The sequence below is a fragment of the Nicotiana sylvestris genome, chromosome 1, assembly GCF_000393655.2.
Source record: "Nicotiana sylvestris chromosome 1, ASM39365v2, whole genome shotgun sequence".
In the NCBI taxonomy this organism is placed as follows: domain Eukaryota; kingdom Viridiplantae; phylum Streptophyta; class Magnoliopsida; order Solanales; family Solanaceae; genus Nicotiana; species Nicotiana sylvestris.
The window spans coordinates 184,974,842-184,993,242 of NC_091057.1; the positions used below are offsets into that span (position 1 = coordinate 184,974,842).

At 37.0% G+C, this 18,401-nt stretch overlaps 2 protein-coding genes and 1 pseudogene across 2 annotated transcripts; all 3 read left to right on the forward strand.

Annotated features, from left to right (window-relative positions):
* The first annotated feature begins 561 nt into the window (after positions 1-561).
* Positions 562-3,721, forward strand: LOC104230542 (uncharacterized). Its single transcript, XM_009783376.2, has 4 exons — positions 562-825; positions 1,383-1,516; positions 1,785-2,101; positions 3,148-3,721. The coding sequence occupies exons 1-4, from the start codon at positions 669-671 to the stop codon at positions 3,497-3,499; spliced, it is 960 nt and encodes a 319-aa protein (XP_009781678.1). The 5' UTR covers positions 562-668; the 3' UTR covers positions 3,500-3,721.
* Positions 3,722-5,791: 2,070 nt separating this feature from the next.
* Positions 5,792-15,193, forward strand: LOC138868140 (probable amidase At4g34880; annotated as a pseudogene).
* Positions 15,194-15,438: 245 nt separating this feature from the next.
* On the forward strand, positions 15,439-18,401 carry LOC104230544 (probable amidase At4g34880). The gene is made up of 6 exons (XM_070161495.1): positions 15,439-15,848; positions 15,925-16,242; positions 16,572-16,786; positions 16,873-17,115; positions 17,630-17,828; positions 17,908-18,401. Exons 1-6 carry the CDS (start codon positions 15,630-15,632, stop codon positions 18,259-18,261), a joined length of 1,548 nt encoding a protein of 515 aa, XP_070017596.1. The 5' UTR covers positions 15,439-15,629; the 3' UTR covers positions 18,262-18,401.

Consider the following 18,401-nt stretch of genomic DNA (forward strand, 5'->3'; position numbering starts at 1 on the left):
TTTGCATCGCAACTACCTTCCTCCCTGCCATATGCATGATATGAAATATAACTGCAGATGCATAACAACAAACAATCATTTACTATGACATTTCCATAAGCTTAATTAATGCACCTAAAATATGTCATTAGAATTGTATGCAAGAAAAAAGAGAAAGAAAAAAACACAAGAACATTCAGCACGTTAAAAATTGGTAGGTCTCTCAGCCAAAACCTTAAAAATAATTAAGAACCTTAAACACTTGCATACATTAATTTGAAGGATATTTAAGTGGTCATAACTCACGAGTCAAGTTTCTAAAAGAGTATAATTTTGCAAATTGCAAATATGTCTATGGCTATGTGGTATCTATAATAAGTCCAAGGTACAACAGTATAGCAAAATGAGAGGCTGGTGAATGCAATAAATTGCTTTAGTTTGTCTAATAAAAAGCTGGATCATAATGATTTTTTACCCGTACCGATCCAAATACTTTTTCAAGAACCTTTTTTTTCAAAACCTCATTAATGGAGACAGTTGAGTGTTGCTGTATAGCCAAGCTTCATAAATTCTTCTACCACCATATCAGTGCTTTTTATTCACATTCAAGATTGAACTCAAAACCAACCACTGGCTTTACTACTTAAGTCTCTTTCTCTTCCCTCATTCTCAGTAACTAAAAAAAAATCATGGATTGGTCCCAAAAGCTTTATTTTACAGCTTTTCTAATTGTTACAGCAGCAGCATTCATTCGTGGAATTCATGGTTATGCAATGGTCTCTGGCACTGTCTTCTGTGACCAATGCAAAGATGGCCAAGTCTCTCTTTTTGATTATCCTCTAAATGGTAACTAAACCTATATTGTGGTAATTCTTTTAATTTCTTTTTGAGTTCACATATGACATTAATTAGAATCAACTTAGTTTTTTGGTATTTTTGCATTTCATCTTCTTGTGCCGAGGGTCTATTGAAAACAACTTCTCTAGCCCCAGGGTAAAGATAAGGTCTGCGTATACACTACCCTCCCAAGACCCACTTGTGGGATTATACTGGTTGTTGTTGTTGTTGTTGTTGTTGTTAGTTTTTGGTATTTCTCGTCCAAATTCCAATGTTTGTCCTGCTTCTTGATATCCTTGAATCTTGATTATAAGGGCAGTACGGGTGCTGGAAAGGGTCGGGCCACATCAAGTCTATTATATGTAGCTTTATCTTATATTTATGAAAAATGTTGTTTTCACGACTTAAATCTGTGGCCTCTTGGTTATATGGTGACAAATATTTCCATTGTGTCAAAGCTCCCTTTTAGTCTTGAATCTTGATTTTACTCGAAAAGAGATTCTGTGATCTAAATGCTTCTTATTACCATTGTTAGTTAAGGTTTTGAGTGCCAAATTTATGTGCAGGAATAAATGTAGCAATGGCATGCCCAGATAACAATGGGCAAATGACAACATGGAGAGAAGAAACAACAAATTGGCTAGGAAACTTTGCCATGAGATTCGATGGTACTCCAGATTTGAGTGGTTGTGTTGCACAGGTTAATATAGACAACTTTTATATTTTGCATAATCTTGAAGAGGAGCCTTTACGTAACTGGTAAAGTTGTTGTTATGTGACCAGGAGGTCACAGGTTCAAGCCGTGGAAACAACCTCTTGTAGAAATGCAGGGTAAGGCTGCATACAATAGACCCTTGTGGTCTGGTCCTTTCTCGGACCCCGCGCATAGCGAGAGCTTAGTGCACCGGGCTGCCCTTTTTTTCTTGAAATGAGATGAGCTTAAATGACTCGACATTGTTGTTGCACAGGTTACGGGTAGTAGTGAGCAAGGGACAAGAGGATGTGGGACAGGAGGAGGTCAAGGGAAATCACCAAGATTAATGTTTAGGATGTTTGATATGGAAATGTACATAGTTGATCCTTTGATTTCTCAGCCAGCAGATCCTATGTCTTTCTGTCCAAAATCTTCTTCATATCCACAACCACAACCACAACCACAACCACATCCCAACCCTGTTTCCCCTTCCATACCTCCATTGCCACCACTACCACCTACTCCTCCAATGCCTCACTTACCCCCAATGCCTCCTTTCCCTTATTTGGAAGCCTCAGCTTGCCCACACCAGTAAGTATCTATAATTACATTCGTGGCATTAAAATTCTATACATATGTCAATCTCTTATTGAGGTCTTTGTTTGGTACAGTCAAACAAGTGTTGTTATAGATGACATATATTATATAACATAACATAAAAATCAATTCCACAAAAAACTTAGACTTTTATATAAAGATAATGTTATAGAAAGGTCTGACTGTATAGCGAAAAATATCTTTTGGGAATTTCCTTTTCCATGAAAATGAGTGGTGCTGTTTGGTTTCTAGAAAATATTTTCTTAAAAAAAAGTTCCGCAAAAAGGGAGAAATTAGATGGGAGTCATTTTCAATTACAATTATTTCAATCTTTACTTTATATCACTGAATTTCCAGACATTATTGATATTAATATTTAGTACTAATAAATTTCAGACGCACCATCAATTTACTAATATTGATATTGATGTTTAGCCTCCAATCGAACACCAGAAAACATTTTTCAGGAAATAAGTCATTTCCAGAAAACATTTTTCAGAAAATGATTTCCTTACTACTGAACATAAGCTCACACCCTAAATTAGTACTGCAGCAGTTAGTATCTAACTAACCTACTTCTACTATCTGCTTTCTTTAAAGACCATTCCTTTTGGCTCCACGTAGGGTATTTTGGTTGAAAAGAAAGTATCCCAGGATTAATTATTTCGGGATTAGTTATTCCACATTTCTACAAGAATAAAAAAAAAATACTACAATCGTGGGATAACTAATTCCGGGATTAATTATACCGCAATTTTTTACCAACCAAACATGGCATAAATTCTTCCTAAATTTAGTCCCGGAACAATTATTCATTATCCCTCGTACCAAATGAGCCCTTAATTAGTTAAAAAAGGAACTGTTTTTATTGGTTTGTACATATGGACCCTTATTTTGTAAACTTCTGTAACTACTACTTACTATAAGTTTTTTCCAGTGTCGGTGGATCCTAGTCAAACATGGCTAGGAATACCATTTACGTGTTGAGATCAGAAAAAGAAACTTTGTACGTAAAACAATGGCATCATTTTGTACTGCAGGAACTGGATGATGCCAGAATACAGATGCTACTGGAAAGTAGTGACACCAGATTCAAAAGTAGGAGTTGTATTTGGTCTAATTGCTGCTAGAAAATATGGAACTGATATAACATTATGGGAAGGAATGAAAGGCAGAGGAGAACCTTATAAGACTTTGCTAAGAGAAGGAACAACTGCACTTTTGAATTCTTATAACAGTGTGCAGTTTCCTTATCATCCATTGGGTGTAATTCAGCATATGAATTGGGCATTAATGGGATCTACTCAACATGTTTTGCACACAGCTTTGAATTTTATGAGGGCTAATTCTGGCAATTGGAATGCCACGTGCAAGTTCAATCCTTGCAAGTGATTAATTTGGTTTAATTAATTTGTCTTCCTTGTATACTTTTCTTAATATATAGTTGAGCTAATCACGTTATACTATGTTTAGCTATACAGCACGTTACGTTATTGCTCCATTGCATGGATAAGAATACGACGTTTGGCGTACACTATTCGTACATTTGCTCTGTATTTCTTACTGTAGTATTTTGGAGTATACCATATTTTAATTTATTGATGTTACTGATTATATTCTTGTGGATGTGTTCTACATTTATCTACCATGTAAACTCGGAGTGTCAAATGAGCGGGTTGAGCCGATTTTGGGCGGGTCAAAATGAGTTGAGTCAATAATAGGGTGGGTCATTTGAACCGCTTAAAAGTTACTTGAGCTAAGATGAGCTAGGTCAAGATAGACTAAAATTTGGGTCATAACCCAACCCGCCCAACTCTTATCAAGCTTCTTAATATGTGTTATTTTCTTATGAATTGTATAGATACTAAATAAGACTTTTTTTCCTTTTGATATGGTCATAACAGATCAACCAAAAAAAATTATTTCTAACATATTATGGCAAAGTTACTCATGGATGAATTCGGGCTAAAAATCAGCCAAACTTTAAATGAGCTGAGATCAGTTGGGTCAATATGAGCTAAGTTCAATAAATAGACAGGTCAATAACTAGCCCAATCCCAGCTTTGGGTGGGTTGAACGGGTCATTTGGGCTTACGCAAAATTTGACTGCCCTATTGTAAACTCTTATATTGACTCCGAAATGAGAGTTGATTGCTGGGAGAAATTCAAAAATAGCCAGATTTACAAGTGGTCATTCAAAAATAGCCACAGTTTCAAAAGTAATCGAAATTTAGTCACTTTTCATGTAAAGATAAATTTGAACGAAAACACTTTTCAAAATCCGAAAAATACTCCAGCATAATATACTGGAGTTCCAGCATAAGTATACTGGAACTCCAGCATATTATAATGGAGTTCCAGCATAAATATACTGGAGTTCCAGTATAATATACCGATCCAACATAATATGCTGGAAGTTCATACACAGGTGCTCCAATCTCCAGTATATTATGCTGGAACTTTCCGCGTGTTAGATTTCCAGCATAATATGCTTGAAGTTCATATACAAGTGCACCGATCTCCAGTATATTATGCTGGACCGGTCCCTGTTGCAGCAAAATAGTGGTTATTTTTCAATGACTTTACAAACGCTGACTATTTTTGAATGACCAGTCCGAAAACTGGCTAGCCCATGCTATTTTAACTTGATTGCTTCAATGAAAAAAAAAAAAAAAACCTTAAAATTATTTTTCATGCCTAAACTCATGGTGAAACTTCATTTTATCCAAATTTTCGAATGATTGTTTTCAAAATCATCATGGTATGATTTTATTTTCTTTTTGTTAGCGGGATTTAACAAACAAAATGAAAACATCATATTCATACTCGTTGTGAGATGATCTTCCTAATCAATTTTACATTTTCGCAAAACATGTAAAGGGACTACATTTTTAGAGGCAAAATAAACTCTGAAAATGGAACAAGTCCGGCACTGGCAGAGAAAGGGAAAAGTGGGTTTATAAACCATTTTGTTATATTTATTTCTTCATTTTAATATCTTAATATTTATCCATGTATCATATAAATAGTAAACATGAAGATGAAAGAATGATTCAACTGTATATATGTTTTGATTGTCTCTTAACTAATTGAGATGAAGATGAAAAAACTGATTAATTAATACTATTATTTTTGGATATCTTTAATTAATGCTAAAAGGTGGATTCAACAATTAAAAATATTAATTAACGACTTGTTTGGAGGGTTATTATGTATCGTTCCATTATGTATCGTATAATATAGTATTGTATTGCACTGTATCGTTTTGATATATATAATGTTTGGATAGATTGTATTGCTTTTCGTCGTTTCATGGTGTGATGCAACAACAATATGAAGAATGAATTTGCAATATTATACAATGAAAAGGTAGAGTAAAGGATAAAATATGATTATTTAATAATAAGGAAGGGTAAGATGAGAAAAAAATAAGGGAACTATGCGACCACAATAAATCCGTCGTTCCATAAAGTAATTTTTTTATCGTTATGTAACAACAAATTTAACGATACGATACAATAAGAATTTAAGTAACAATTAAATCAAAGCAAACACGTAACAAACATCCAAACAAGTTTTAAACAAAGGCGGAATCCATGATTTATATTTTATGAGTTCGATATTAGCATTGAACCCATTAATTTTTATAATTTTAAGGAATTTTTACATATAAATTTGTGGGTGAAAAGTTAGGGTTCAATTCGTAGTCAACCATCTACCTCCGCCTCTTGTTGTAAAGTGGACCTGAGGGAATATTTTATTAAGGGGCAAACACTGACAAATAATTTGAAGCAGAAGGAGGAGTATAAGATAATCATCCCCCAAGTCAATCGGCTCTATGCAGTAGCTTCGAAGTTATGCACATGGTACCTTTTGCCCAGAAGAAACGAAAAAAGAAAAAGAAAAGAAATGGAGCTCATATATATCAAAGAACTCGTAATAGTAATACTCATAAGCTCATAGTTCCACTAATTATCTTGAATTACAATCAGAAAAAGTATGGAAGGCGAAATGGCTTTCAAGATTGAAGAAATCACCATTAAGGAAATCCACCAAGCATTTGCACAAAACAAACTTACAGCAAGAAAGCTGGTTGACTTTTACCTTCACCAAATTGAAACCCTAAATCCGCTGCTTCGCGGCATTATCGAGGTTAACCCGGACGCTCAGAATTTAGCTGATGAGGCTGATAAAAAGAGAAGTAGCAGTATCACTAATCAAGGTGGTAATTTTTTAGGGGATTTACATGGAATTCCTGTACTTGTTAAGGACACATTTGGGACAAAAGATAAGTTGAATACTACTGCTGGATCTTATGCTTTGTTAGGATCTGAGGTTCCACGAGATGCTGGAGTAGTGGAGAAGTTGAGGAAAGCAGGCGCTATTATTTTGGGGAAGGCGAGTCTCACTGAATGGTATAAGTTTCGTTCTCTCAGTGGAGTTCCTAATGGTTGGTGTGCTAGATCTGGACAAGGAGTGGTTTGTTACTCTTTGCCCCTTTTATCTTTCTTTATTCAGAAGGTCGAAAGAAATACATATTTGACCAATTTGATGTATATGTTGCTTCTCTGTTTCCATTTATAGAGATTTTACTTGTGAGCTGAGAGATTCATGCCTTGTTCTAGTTTTGTCATTTGATCTTTGTTCCCAGATTATAAGATTAATTTATCAGCTTTCCTTACTATGAAAATAAGAGGGCAACCCGGTGCACTAAGCTCTCGCTATGTGTAGGGTTCGGGAAGGGCCAGACCACAATGATCTATTGTACGCAGCATTACCCTGCATTTCTGCAAGAGGTTGTTTCCACGGCTCGAACCCGTGACCTTCTGGTCACATGGCAACAACTTTACCAGATACGCCAAGGCTCCCCTTCTTCCTTGATATGAAAATAGATACCAAATAAGTGCTAAATGTTGCGGAAGCCAAATGTATATAGTGTGTATGAGTCACAACTACTATACCAAAATTATGTCAGCCACTAAATAATAAATAAGACAACAATAAAAGGAACACCAGAATTTACGAGGTTCGGCTAATTTTGCCTACTTCCTCAGATACAACCAATATTTTATTCCACTCCAAAATACAAGTGAAATAATACTAAAGAGAGAAGATACAAATGCCTTAAGAAGATGAGAAGTCAAATGAGAGGTGTGTCTTAATCCTAAACATTAGGCCTCCTTTTATAGGAAAAAATTCCCATCCAAAATTGTCACCCAAGGACTTTTGACAATTTTAAACAAATCTCCACCTTAGCAAAATTTCACACCTTCAATTTTCTCTCAATAACAAATTTTGATTGTGTCTTCATCTTCAATCTTTAGTGTTCAACAATGTTGATCAAATCCTAACAATGTTGAAACTTGACCGCAGTCACCACTTTTGTCTGCATATCAGCAGGATTCTCCGTAGTATGAATTTTCTTCACCGTGACTCCACCTTCTTCTATGATTTCTCGTACAAAATGATACTGAACATCAATGTGCTTCGTCCTTGCATGATAAACTTGGTTCTTCGCTAATTGAATAGCACTTTGACTATCACAAAAAATTGTGATACTTTTTTGTCCAATACCAAGCTCCTTTAGCAACCTTGAAGCCAAATTGCCTCCTTCACAGCCTCTGTAATAGCCATGTACTCTGCCTCTGTTGTAGACAAAGCAACCGTTGACTGTTAAGTAGACTTCCAACTATCTGGTGCCTTTGCAAAAATAAACACATAACCAGTAGTTGATCTTCGTTTGTCCAGGTCACCCGCAAAATCTGAGTCGCAATATCCAACTGCAGACTGATTGCATTCCTGCTCAAAAACTATCCCAACATCTACAGTATTACGAATATACCGTAGAATCCACTTCACAGCTTGCCAATGCTCCTTTCCTGGGTTATGCATATATCTGCTAATAACTCCAACAACTTGTGAAATGTCAGGTCTCGTACAGACCATTGCATACATCAAGCTACCAACAACATTTGCGTATGGTACCTTTGACATATACTCGTTCAGCTTCATCTTTTGGCGACATAGTAGTACTTAGCTTAAAATGGGGAGCAAGTGGAGTACTAACTAGCTTAGTCTTTTCATCTATACCAAAACGTTGTAGTACTCTTTTCAAATATTTTTTCTGAGATAAACAGAGTTTCTTTGGACGTCTATCTCTTATTATCTCCATGCCAAGAATTTTCTTTGCCTCACCAGATCCTTCATCTCGAACTCCTTCTTCAGTTGAATCTTCAACTTATCAATTTCTTCCGAATTCTTGGAAGCTATCAACATATCATCAACATATAAGAGAAAATATATAAAGGAACCATCTTTAATCTTGCGCAAATACACACAATGATCGTACTTGCTTCTCTTGTACCTTTGCCGCAACATAAACTTGTCAAATCGTTTGTACCATTGTCTAGAAGATTGTTTCAATCCGTACAACGATTTTTCAAGTTTGCACACCATATTTTCCTTTCCATCAACTTTGAATCCTTCTGGCTGAGTCATGTAGATTTCCTCCTCCAAGTTTCCATGTAAAACCGCAGTTTTTACATCCCTTTGAACTAGTTCCAATCCAACTGTGCTACCAAAGCCAACATAATTCTAATGGAGGAATGTTTTATAACTGGAAAAAACACTTCATTGTAATCAATTCCCTCATTTTGAGCATATCCTTTGGCCACCAATCTTGCTTTGTAGCGAACATCTTTTTGGTTAGGAAATCCTTCTTTCTTTGCAAATACCCATTTGCACCCAATTGCTTTCTTTCCCGGGAGATTGGCTAATCTCCATGTATGATTCTGATGAAGGGACTGTTTTTCATCATTCATGGCAATCCTCCACTTATCTTCTTCTGAACTTTGGACTGTGTCTTTATAAGTTGTAGGAACATCATCAGCTACAATTGAGGCGGCACAAGTAACCGTCTCTATAAGGCGAACATGTTTTGTTATTGTCCTTTTTGGCCTGCTGGTTGCTATTGATTCAAGTTGCTGTTGAGGTTCCTGAGTTGGAATCTCCCTCTCTACTGGCTCTTCTTCCAGAGGATAATCTTCATTTGTTACCTCATCTGCTTCTTGTGTAGGAAAAATAAATTTTCCCTCAAACTCCACCTGCTTAGAAGCACCCTCATTTTGTTTGGTATCTTCTGTTACCTTATTTACCATAGCAGATTCATCAAAGGTAACATCCCTGCTGAATATTACTTTCTTTGTCATAGGACACCATAAGCGATATCCTTTGACTCCAGAAGTAATTCCCATAAAAATAGCCTTCTTTGCCCTTGGATCCAATTTTGACTCTGTCACATGATAATATGCAGTTGAGCCAAACACGTGCAAAGAGTCATAATCTACAGCAGGCTTTCCATACCATTTTTCAAATGGTGTCTTGCCATCAATAGCAGCAGATGGTAGACGATTAATGAGGTGGCATGCATATGTAATTGCCTCAGCCCAAAATTCTTTGCCCAGCACCGTACTTTCTCCAGTAAGGTCCGGTTCATACGTTCTGCCACTCCATTCTGTTATGGTGTATGTCTGATAGTGAAGTGTCGGACGATGCCATCATTTTCACAAACCTTATTGAAATGATCATTTTCGTATTCACCTCCATTGTTTGTGCGAATACACTTGATCCTCCTGCCTGTTTGATTGTCCACCATTGTTTTCCATTTGAGAAAAATTCCCAACATTTCATCTTTCCTCTTCATTGTATACACCCACACTCTTCGGGAAAAATCATCAACAAAGGTTACAAAATAGTGCTTCCCACCCAATGAAGGTGTTTTGGAAGGACCCCAAACATCAGAGTGTACATAATCCAAAATACCGTTAGTATTATGGATCGCTGTACCAAATTTAACCCTTGTCTGTTTCCCTTTTGACATAATGCTCACAAAACTCCAAGTTGCAAGTCTTTACTCCTTTTTAACAATCCTTGATCTGATAGAGTTTTCAGGGATTTTCCTCCAGCATGCCCTAAACGCATGTGCTATAGCCTGGCTGCTTCTGCCTCTTTATTGTCACTGGATGTCACTGTCGCTGTCCCAATAATTGTACTACTACGATAGCGGTACATATTATTGTTCTTACGATTGGCCTTCATTACCACTAGTGCACCAGAGCATATTCTCATCACTTTATTTTCTGCAATGATTTTGAACCCTTTTGATTCTAGAGCTCCCACAAAGATAGATTCTTTTTCAAACCCGGTACATATCGAACATCTGTTAATGTTCTGATCATTCCATCATGGTTCCTTAATCGTATTGAACCAATGCCATATGAGGTAAGAGGGTTGTTGTGTGCTGTGTGGATGACTCCATATTCTCCTTCTTGAAAATTCACGAACCAGTCCCTGTTGGGACACATATGATAACTACAAACCGAGTCCATCAACCATATGTCTGATGATGTTGACGACTCTGTTGTAACTAATGAGAAGTCTGAATCATCACAATCAGCTACATTTGAATCCATAATGGCCTTTCCATTGTTATGTTTGGCTTTATTTTCAACTTCGGAAAGTCTTTCTTCCAGTGCCTCTTTTCTCGACAAAAAACTCATTCATCTTTGCTGGATCTAGATCTTGACTTGGATCTTCCCTTCTTTATCCTCGTTTGATTTTGAGGACGACCCCTCACAACCAGTGCTTTTCCTTCTCCGCCCTTTTGTTTTTCTCCCTTTCTTTGTTCATAGCTGTACAAGGCCGAACAAACTTCGCTGAGAGAAACTTCGTCATTTTCATGGAGTAGAGTAGTTTCAAGATGCTCGTACTCATCAGGAAGTGACCCCAACAATATCAAGGCCAAGTCACCATCATCAAAAGTTGCATCCATATTTTGCAAATCTGTGACCAACTTATTGAAACTGGTGACATGTTCATTCATTGTGGTACCAGGAACATAGGTGAAGCGAAACAGTCTTTTCTTCATGTACAATTTATTTTGACTATTTTTCTTCAAAAATATATCCTCCAGTGCTTTCCATAATTTACTTGCAGAAGTTTCCTTTGTGTATGGATATTTCTGCTCTCTAGCAAGGTAGGATCGAATGGTACCGTAAGTAATACGGTTGATAATTTTCTAATCTTCTTTTCCAATAACATCTGGTTTCTTTTCTTCAATGGCAAGATCTAACCCTTGTTGAAAAAGGACATCTAGAACCTCGTCTTGCCACATCCCAAAATGTCTTGACCCGTCAAAAATTTCTATCGCAAATTTTGCATTTGACACAATTCTTGTCATAAATGAAGATGGCAACGATGACGTATTATTGACACTTGATGTAGATTCTTCTTGTTTATTGTCTCCCATTTTTGTCACAAATATTATTTAATAGCGACACAAATCAAGATTATTTCCTTTCTGGTGTGGAAGATCAGACTAAGCTGCAACCAAAGAGCATATTCAGTCAGAACCTTGGCTCAGTTACCAAGATAAATCTTTTCTGATGTAGAAGATCAGACGATGCTGCAACCACAGAGCATACTTAGACAATACCTTGGTTCCGATACCAATTGTTGCGAAAGCCAAATGTATATAGTGTGAATGAGTCACAACTACTATACCAAAATTATGGCAGTCCCTAAATAATAAATAAGACAATAAGACAACAATAAAAGGAACACCAGAATTTACGAGGTTCGGCTAATTTTGCCTACTTCCTCGGATACAACCAATATTTTATTCCACTCCAAAATGCAAGTGAAATAATACTAAAGAGAGAAGATACAAATGTCTTAAGAAGATGAGAAGGCAAATTGTCACCCACCGATGTGGGACTTTTGACAATTTCAACACTAAACACCGTGCTGCTCTACATTTTACCTTGCCTGTTGCTGTACGCAAGCAGACTGTCAATATAATTTAACCTGTGATGGCAAGTTAGTTATTACAAATTAATGTTTATCACAGAGATTTACTTGTAATGACCTTATATGTGACCTGACTGTATGATTTTTTTTGTACTGTCAGTGTTAGTGCACATAACATAAACTCTTTGGTCATTTGTGTCACATATTCCTTACAATTAAACAAACAAGAAAGCAACAATTGTTTTAAAAAAGGGAGACGGAGAGAGAAGTTACAGTTCTGAATGCGGATGACGACTATATTTTGTGATAGATTGCAATTTGCGCAGATTACCAGCATAGGATGTGGCATATGGATGATGCAATAGAGCTATTTGTTTGGATAACAATTCATGCTTCGAAATTTCTTATCTTGTACAAGCTTACTGGGACCAAGTTAGTTATTACAAATTAATGTTTATCACAGAGATTTACTTGTAATGACCTTATATGTGACCTGACTGAATGATTTTTTTTGTACTGTTAGTGTTAGTGCACATAACTTAAACTCTTTGGTCATTTGTGTCACATATTCCTTGCAATTAAACAAAGACGGAGAGAGAAGTTACAGTTCTGAAAGTGGATGACGACTATATTCTGTGATAAATTGCAATTTGCGCAGAGTACCAGCATATAATGTGGCATATGGATGATGCAATAGAGCTATTTGTTTGGATAATAATTCATGCTTCAAAATTTCTTATCTTGTACAGATTTGAATAAATCTTATTTGTAGAGCTAGAAAGAGTATTATATTATCATGTACAAGCTTACTGGGACCAAGTGTCAAATTTTTAACATTATAAACATTACTTTTACCTTTTTATATAATGTAGAATCCTTATTGCCCGTCTGGATCCCCATGTGGGTCGAGTAGTGGCTGTGCAATATCTGTTGCTGCAAATATGGCGGCAGTCTCTCTAGGGACTGAGACTCACTGCTCCATCATCTGTCCAGCAGATCACAATTCAGTTGTAGGGCTGAAACCTACGGTTGGGCTCACAAGTCGGGCTGGGATCATACCAATGACATCCCTCTGGGACACTATTGGGTGAGTGTATTTTTGTTAGGTGTTTTTCAATTAAATTGATTATTACTGAACACAAGTTAAAGAAGAAGTTGTGTTACTGTCTCAGTGATGTTGACAATGATGTTAAAGAAGCAGACTTAAATAGAGGTTCTTTATCAGAAGAAGTGCTTTCAAGTTTCTCGTGAGCTAACAGAAGATCACAGCAGCAAGTTATATAAAAAAAAGTATTTTATTGATCTGATGCTACTTGTAATCTAGTTTGATATAAATGTAGATTTAGTTCAACCTAATTTAATTTGTAGCATTTGTTTTCTAAAGGTTGGGTGTTAATCAGGATTCCACTTAATCTTCGTGGCAAATATTTGGTTTAAGATTATTTTTTAGAAACTTACATGCTGATATTTTGGCAATGTGAATCAGACCTCCATAAAACATAAATATGTATATATATTTTTTTGCTTTTCAGGCCTATATGCAGGAATGTCACTGATGCAGTTTACCTGCTTGATGTAATTGTTGGAGTGGATCCAAGAGACGAAGTCACCAGGGAAGCAGCTAAATATATTCCTGAGGGTGGCTATAAGCAGTTTCTCAGGGAAGATGGTCTGAAAAGGAAGCGGATAGGCATTGTCAGACATCCATTTGTGGAAATGATACATGGAGAAATTGAAAAATCAGCTTTTGAGCATCACCTGGATTTACTAAGGTATGAAGCTTTGTAACCTCAAGTCACATTTTATCTTCAAAAATTGCAAATGAAAAATAAGAAGGCATGACTTGCTTTCCTGGTTATAGAACACTTGTAGTTATCTGATGGACCTTATGATGCTTTGTTATTTTTGGTGGACCTTATGTTGGAATTTAAGACAACAAGGAGCAACTCTGGTAGACAACCTGAGCATGGTGAAGAGATTATGGATCCAAATCACAGCGGTGAAGCATTGGTGATGATGGTTGAATTCAAGACGGCAATCAATGCATACCTGAAAGAGTTGATCACTTCACCTGTCAGGTCATTGGCTGACATTATCGCTTTTAATGAGCGCAACTCTGAGTTGGTACGTAAAATTGCTTTGCTGTAAAGATCATTATGCATTAAGTAAAACCAACATGAAGTAATATCAAGAACCAGAAACAGTATCTCATTTCTGCCTTAGACTAGTTTTGATTAAGTAGAACATCCTCTGTCCATGTGAGGAAATACCAAAACGGCGAATTTTTTTAGCATTGTGTCAAAATTAGTACATAGGGTAGTCTAGCTCATCTACTCGAAGGCTAAGATAGTTTCAAACACAGTCAAGACAGTTCCCTTACTTCCTAGACGGGGTGCAATTCACTCAACAAATGAAATGGCTATATGTGTCATAAAGTTGATGTCTAAGACCCCAACCTTTTGATACTTTTGGGAGCTTTGGGTGTAAAAGGCAATAGCTTTTCCCTGCCCTGTGACATGGAGGTGGAATAAAAATAGTGGCTTGATTTTTGAGCTGTATATACTTTTATCTATGTAATTTGAAAATATCCAATGGACATTTTTACTACAGGAGAAACATACCGAGTATGACCAACATACCTTTATAGCAGCCGAGAAGACTGACGGATACGGGGAGGAAGAGAAGAAAATTGTGGAGAAATTGCGTAAATTTTCACGAAATGGATTTGAGAAAATGATGAAGGACTATGAGCTAGACGCAATGGTCGCGCCTGGTTCACGTGCCTCCCCTGTTTTTGCAATAGGATGCTACCCAGCAATAACCGTGCCAGCCGGCTATGAAAGTGATGGCATGCCCTTTGGAATCTGTTTTGGAGGGTTGAAGGGTACTGAACCAAAGCTAATCGAAGTTGAACAATCTAGCAAAGTTCGGCGACCTCCTTCCGTAGTTTAATGTGAAGGAAGCAAAGCAACTGTTTCACATTGATATTGTTTGCCCTGAAAAATAGAGAAGATTTTGAATCAAAGAAAGTAAAGAACATTGCTTACTGCTGCATGTGCATCTAATGGTGCATTGTACCATGTTATTTGCTTGCTATTTTTTGAAATCCTTTGAATTTGTCTAACTTTGACCAGTTAAGCTTAAAAGAAATTCTTTTCTAGTTATGTAGGGATGGTAATGCAAGGGTTGTTTATGAAGTAATATAGAGATTGGTATATAGTGAATAATTATGTAGGGATTGTGAATTTGTGATATGTGAATTACTTATTTTACCCGTTCTGTATTACGACTAGATTCCATTGTCTATTTTAGAATACTAGCAGCCTAGCTATATGATGTTGCCGCTTATAAAGCTGTCTTATTATTAGCTTAAGTAGGTTGGATGTTAATAACTGAATTATCCTATTGTTGAATAACTCAACAAGGATAAGGCACAGGATCTAAGTCGATCAAAAAGATATCTTACATTGAAAATTCCTTAAAATTCAATACTGCCGAATGCTGCCGGCAGACGTACCGTGACAAGAATTAAATATCTTGGCACTCTATAAATATTTATTTTTCGATTAATCCCTGACATCATTCAAGAATTGTTTATTTTCCAATTCACTCGTATCAAAATAGAAAAGTCACTGAATCATCAAAAATTTGGAGAGTGAAGTGCAGTTACATCCATCTTTTAGGGATATGCTGCATCTTGGCTAAAATTAGCACTATGAACGTTTATTCCTTGTTTGCATTTCTTATTCTAACGGCATTATCTCTTTTGGGATGGTCGCAAATTGATATCTGCCATGCATTCTCGATCAAAGAAGCTAGCATTACTGATCTTCAGCTTGCTTTTAGCCAAAACCATCTAACGTCGAGGCAGCTGGTCGAGTTCTACATAGGAGAAATTTCACGCCTTAATCCAGTTCTTAAAGCTGTTATAGAGGTAATGTGAAAAAGTATTACCAAGTTCAAACTGCTAAAAAAATACACAATTATTTATTTAATAGTATCTTCTACAGATAAATCCTGACGCACTCTTGGAAGCTGAGAAGGCCGACAATGAGAGGAACGAGGCAATTACGAAGTCATGTTCTTTATCCATGTTGCATGGTATTCCAATACTTCTTAAGGATAATATAGCAACAAAAGATAAGCTTAACACAACTGCTGGATCTTTTTCATTACTGGGATCAGTGGTGCCACGGGACGCAGGTGTAGTGACAAAGCTGAGAAAATCAGGGGCAATTGTACTAGGTAAAGCTAGCCTTAGCGAGTGGGCTCATTCTAGGGCGCTAACGGCACCCAATGGCTGGAGTCCCAGAGGTGGACAAGGAAAGGCAAGTTATGCATGCATGTACTTACTGCTACTAGTAGGGTAAGAGGAACATTGACGTAACTGGTAAAGTTGTTGTCATGTGACCAGGAGGTCACGGGTTCGAGCAGTGGAAACAGCCTCTTGCAAAAATATAGGGTAAGGCTGCGTACAATAGACCCTTGTGGTTCGGCCCTTCCCCGAACCCCGCGCATAGCGGTAGTTTAGTGACCCGGGCTGCCCTTTTACTGCTACTAGTATCTAGCTACTACTTTAGCACATTTTAATAGCTACTTCAATTTGCAACCTAAGTTACTATGCCAAACCAGTTATATGTGCGCAACTCCTATGCAGAATCCTTATGTTCTCTCAGCAGACCCTTGTGGCTCCAGTAGCGGATCAGCAATATCAGTGGCAGCAAACATGGTATCTGTATCAATAGGGACAGAAACCCGTGGTTCCATTTTATGCCCCGCCAGCTCTAATGCAGTTGTAGGCATCAAACCAACCGTTGGTCTCACTAGCCGAGCTGGGGTCATCCCAGTTACTCCCAGACAAGACTCCATTGGGTAGATCACATCTAAGTTCATATCCATTTGATTTAATAATTCTTAATTATACCAATACTAACTTGTCTTATGCTTTGGTTAGACAGGCCAATTGCTAGAACTGTAGCGGATTCTGTTCATGTTCTTGATGTTATTGTAGGCTTTGACCACAATGATGCAGCTGCAACTCGTGCAGCAGAAAAATTAATCCCTCCTGGTGGTTATACTCGATTTCTGAAAGTAGATGGCCTTAAGGGCAAGAGATTGGGAATAGTGAGGGAACCATTCTTCAATTTCACAGATAATCCTGCTTTGGCTCAAGCTTTTGAGAAACATCTCCAAACACTCAGGTACTTTGTTGTTGCTGAAAGACATCATTTTAGGAGTTCCTAATTTCTCATGCGAGTTAAATTTCTATACACTAAGTGTAAGAAAATTAATTCACTGAAAAAATAACTACATGTAACTGTTCCTAATAAGTGAAACTAATTTCTTGGGACATAAGACATGGAACCAACTACAACAGGTTAAACTAGAGTGAAAATTATTTACACCATCAATCTATAGAAATGGAATTATCTTTAGTATCTAATTTGGAAGCAATAATCATGTCTTCCAAGGGGGCAGGTGGTACACTAAGCTCCCGTTATGCGCGGTGTCTGAAGAAGGGCCGGACCACAAGGGTCTATTATATGCAGTCTTACCCTGCATTTCGGCAAGATGTTGTTTTCATGGCTTAAACCCATGACCTCCTGGTCACATGACAACAACTTTACCAGTTACGCCAAGGCTTCCCTCAATAATCATGTCTTCCAAGGAAACATAAAAATAATCCTTCTTTTATGATGTTTTCCTCAAATGCAGGCTACAAGGTGCAGTCTTGATAGATAATGTGAACATAGCGAACATTGAGACAATTTTAGACTTTAATCTGAGCGGTGAAGCATCAGCAGTATTGGCTGAAATGAAGATAGCCTTAAATGCTTATCTACAAGAGCTAGTTGATTCCCCTGTTCGATCTTTAGCAGATATAATAATCTTCAATCAAAACAATTCTGAACTGGTACGTTATCCATGATCAAATAATCTACAAGAATCAATTTATATCACCTTAGCAACTAATTTAACTTAATTTATTTCAGGAAATGCTCAAGGAATTTGGTCAAGATATATTTTTGGCAGCTGAAGCAACAAATGGAACTGGGGAAACAGAATTGAAAGCTTTGAGGAATTTATCAAGATTAACAAAAGATGGATTACAAAAGTTGATGAAAAAGTATAAGTTGGATGCATTGGTAACTGCTGATTCTGGTGTTGCTGCTGTTGTTGCAATTGGTGGATTTCCAGCAATTAGTGTGCCTGCTGCATATGACAAAGGGGTGCCTATTGGCATTTGTTTTAGTGGGTTGAAAGGGTCTGAGCCTAAATTAATTGAAATTGCCTACGGCTTTGAGCAAGCAACCCTGGTTAGAAAACCTCCTACATTTTTACCCTGAATTATTATGACAGCATCTAAATAAAAATGAAAACTTACCTTTTCTATTTTTTGGAGAACGCAATGGAGACCTCCTACCTCCTCACATTCACAACGTAGGGGTAAGGTCTTGCGTATACACCCAAGCCCTACGATATAAAA

What these genes read in the sequence shown, in the direction of transcription:
- LOC104230542 (XM_009783376.2), top strand. Translation starts at nt 669, where the DNA reads ATGGATTGGTCCCAAAAGCTTTATTTTACAGCTTTTCTAATTGTTACA. An exon ending in TTTTGATTATCCTCTAAATG is followed by an intron (nt 826 to 1,382) that starts GTAACTAAACCT and finishes ATTTATGTGCAG; the next exon opens with GAATAAATGTAGCAATGGCA. An exon ending in GCCTCAGCTTGCCCACACCA is followed by an intron (nt 2,102 to 3,147) that starts GTAAGTATCTAT and finishes TTTGTACTGCAG; the next exon opens with GAACTGGATGATGCCAGAAT.
- LOC104230544 (XM_070161495.1), top strand. Translation starts at nt 15,630, where the DNA reads ATGAACGTTTATTCCTTGTTTGCATTTCTTATTCTAACGGCATTATCT. An exon ending in CCAGAGGTGGACAAGGAAAG is followed by an intron (nt 16,243 to 16,571) that starts GCAAGTTATGCA and finishes ACTCCTATGCAG; the next exon opens with AATCCTTATGTTCTCTCAGC. An exon ending in AAACATCTCCAAACACTCAG is followed by an intron (nt 17,116 to 17,629) that starts GTACTTTGTTGT and finishes CCTCAAATGCAG; the next exon opens with GCTACAAGGTGCAGTCTTGA.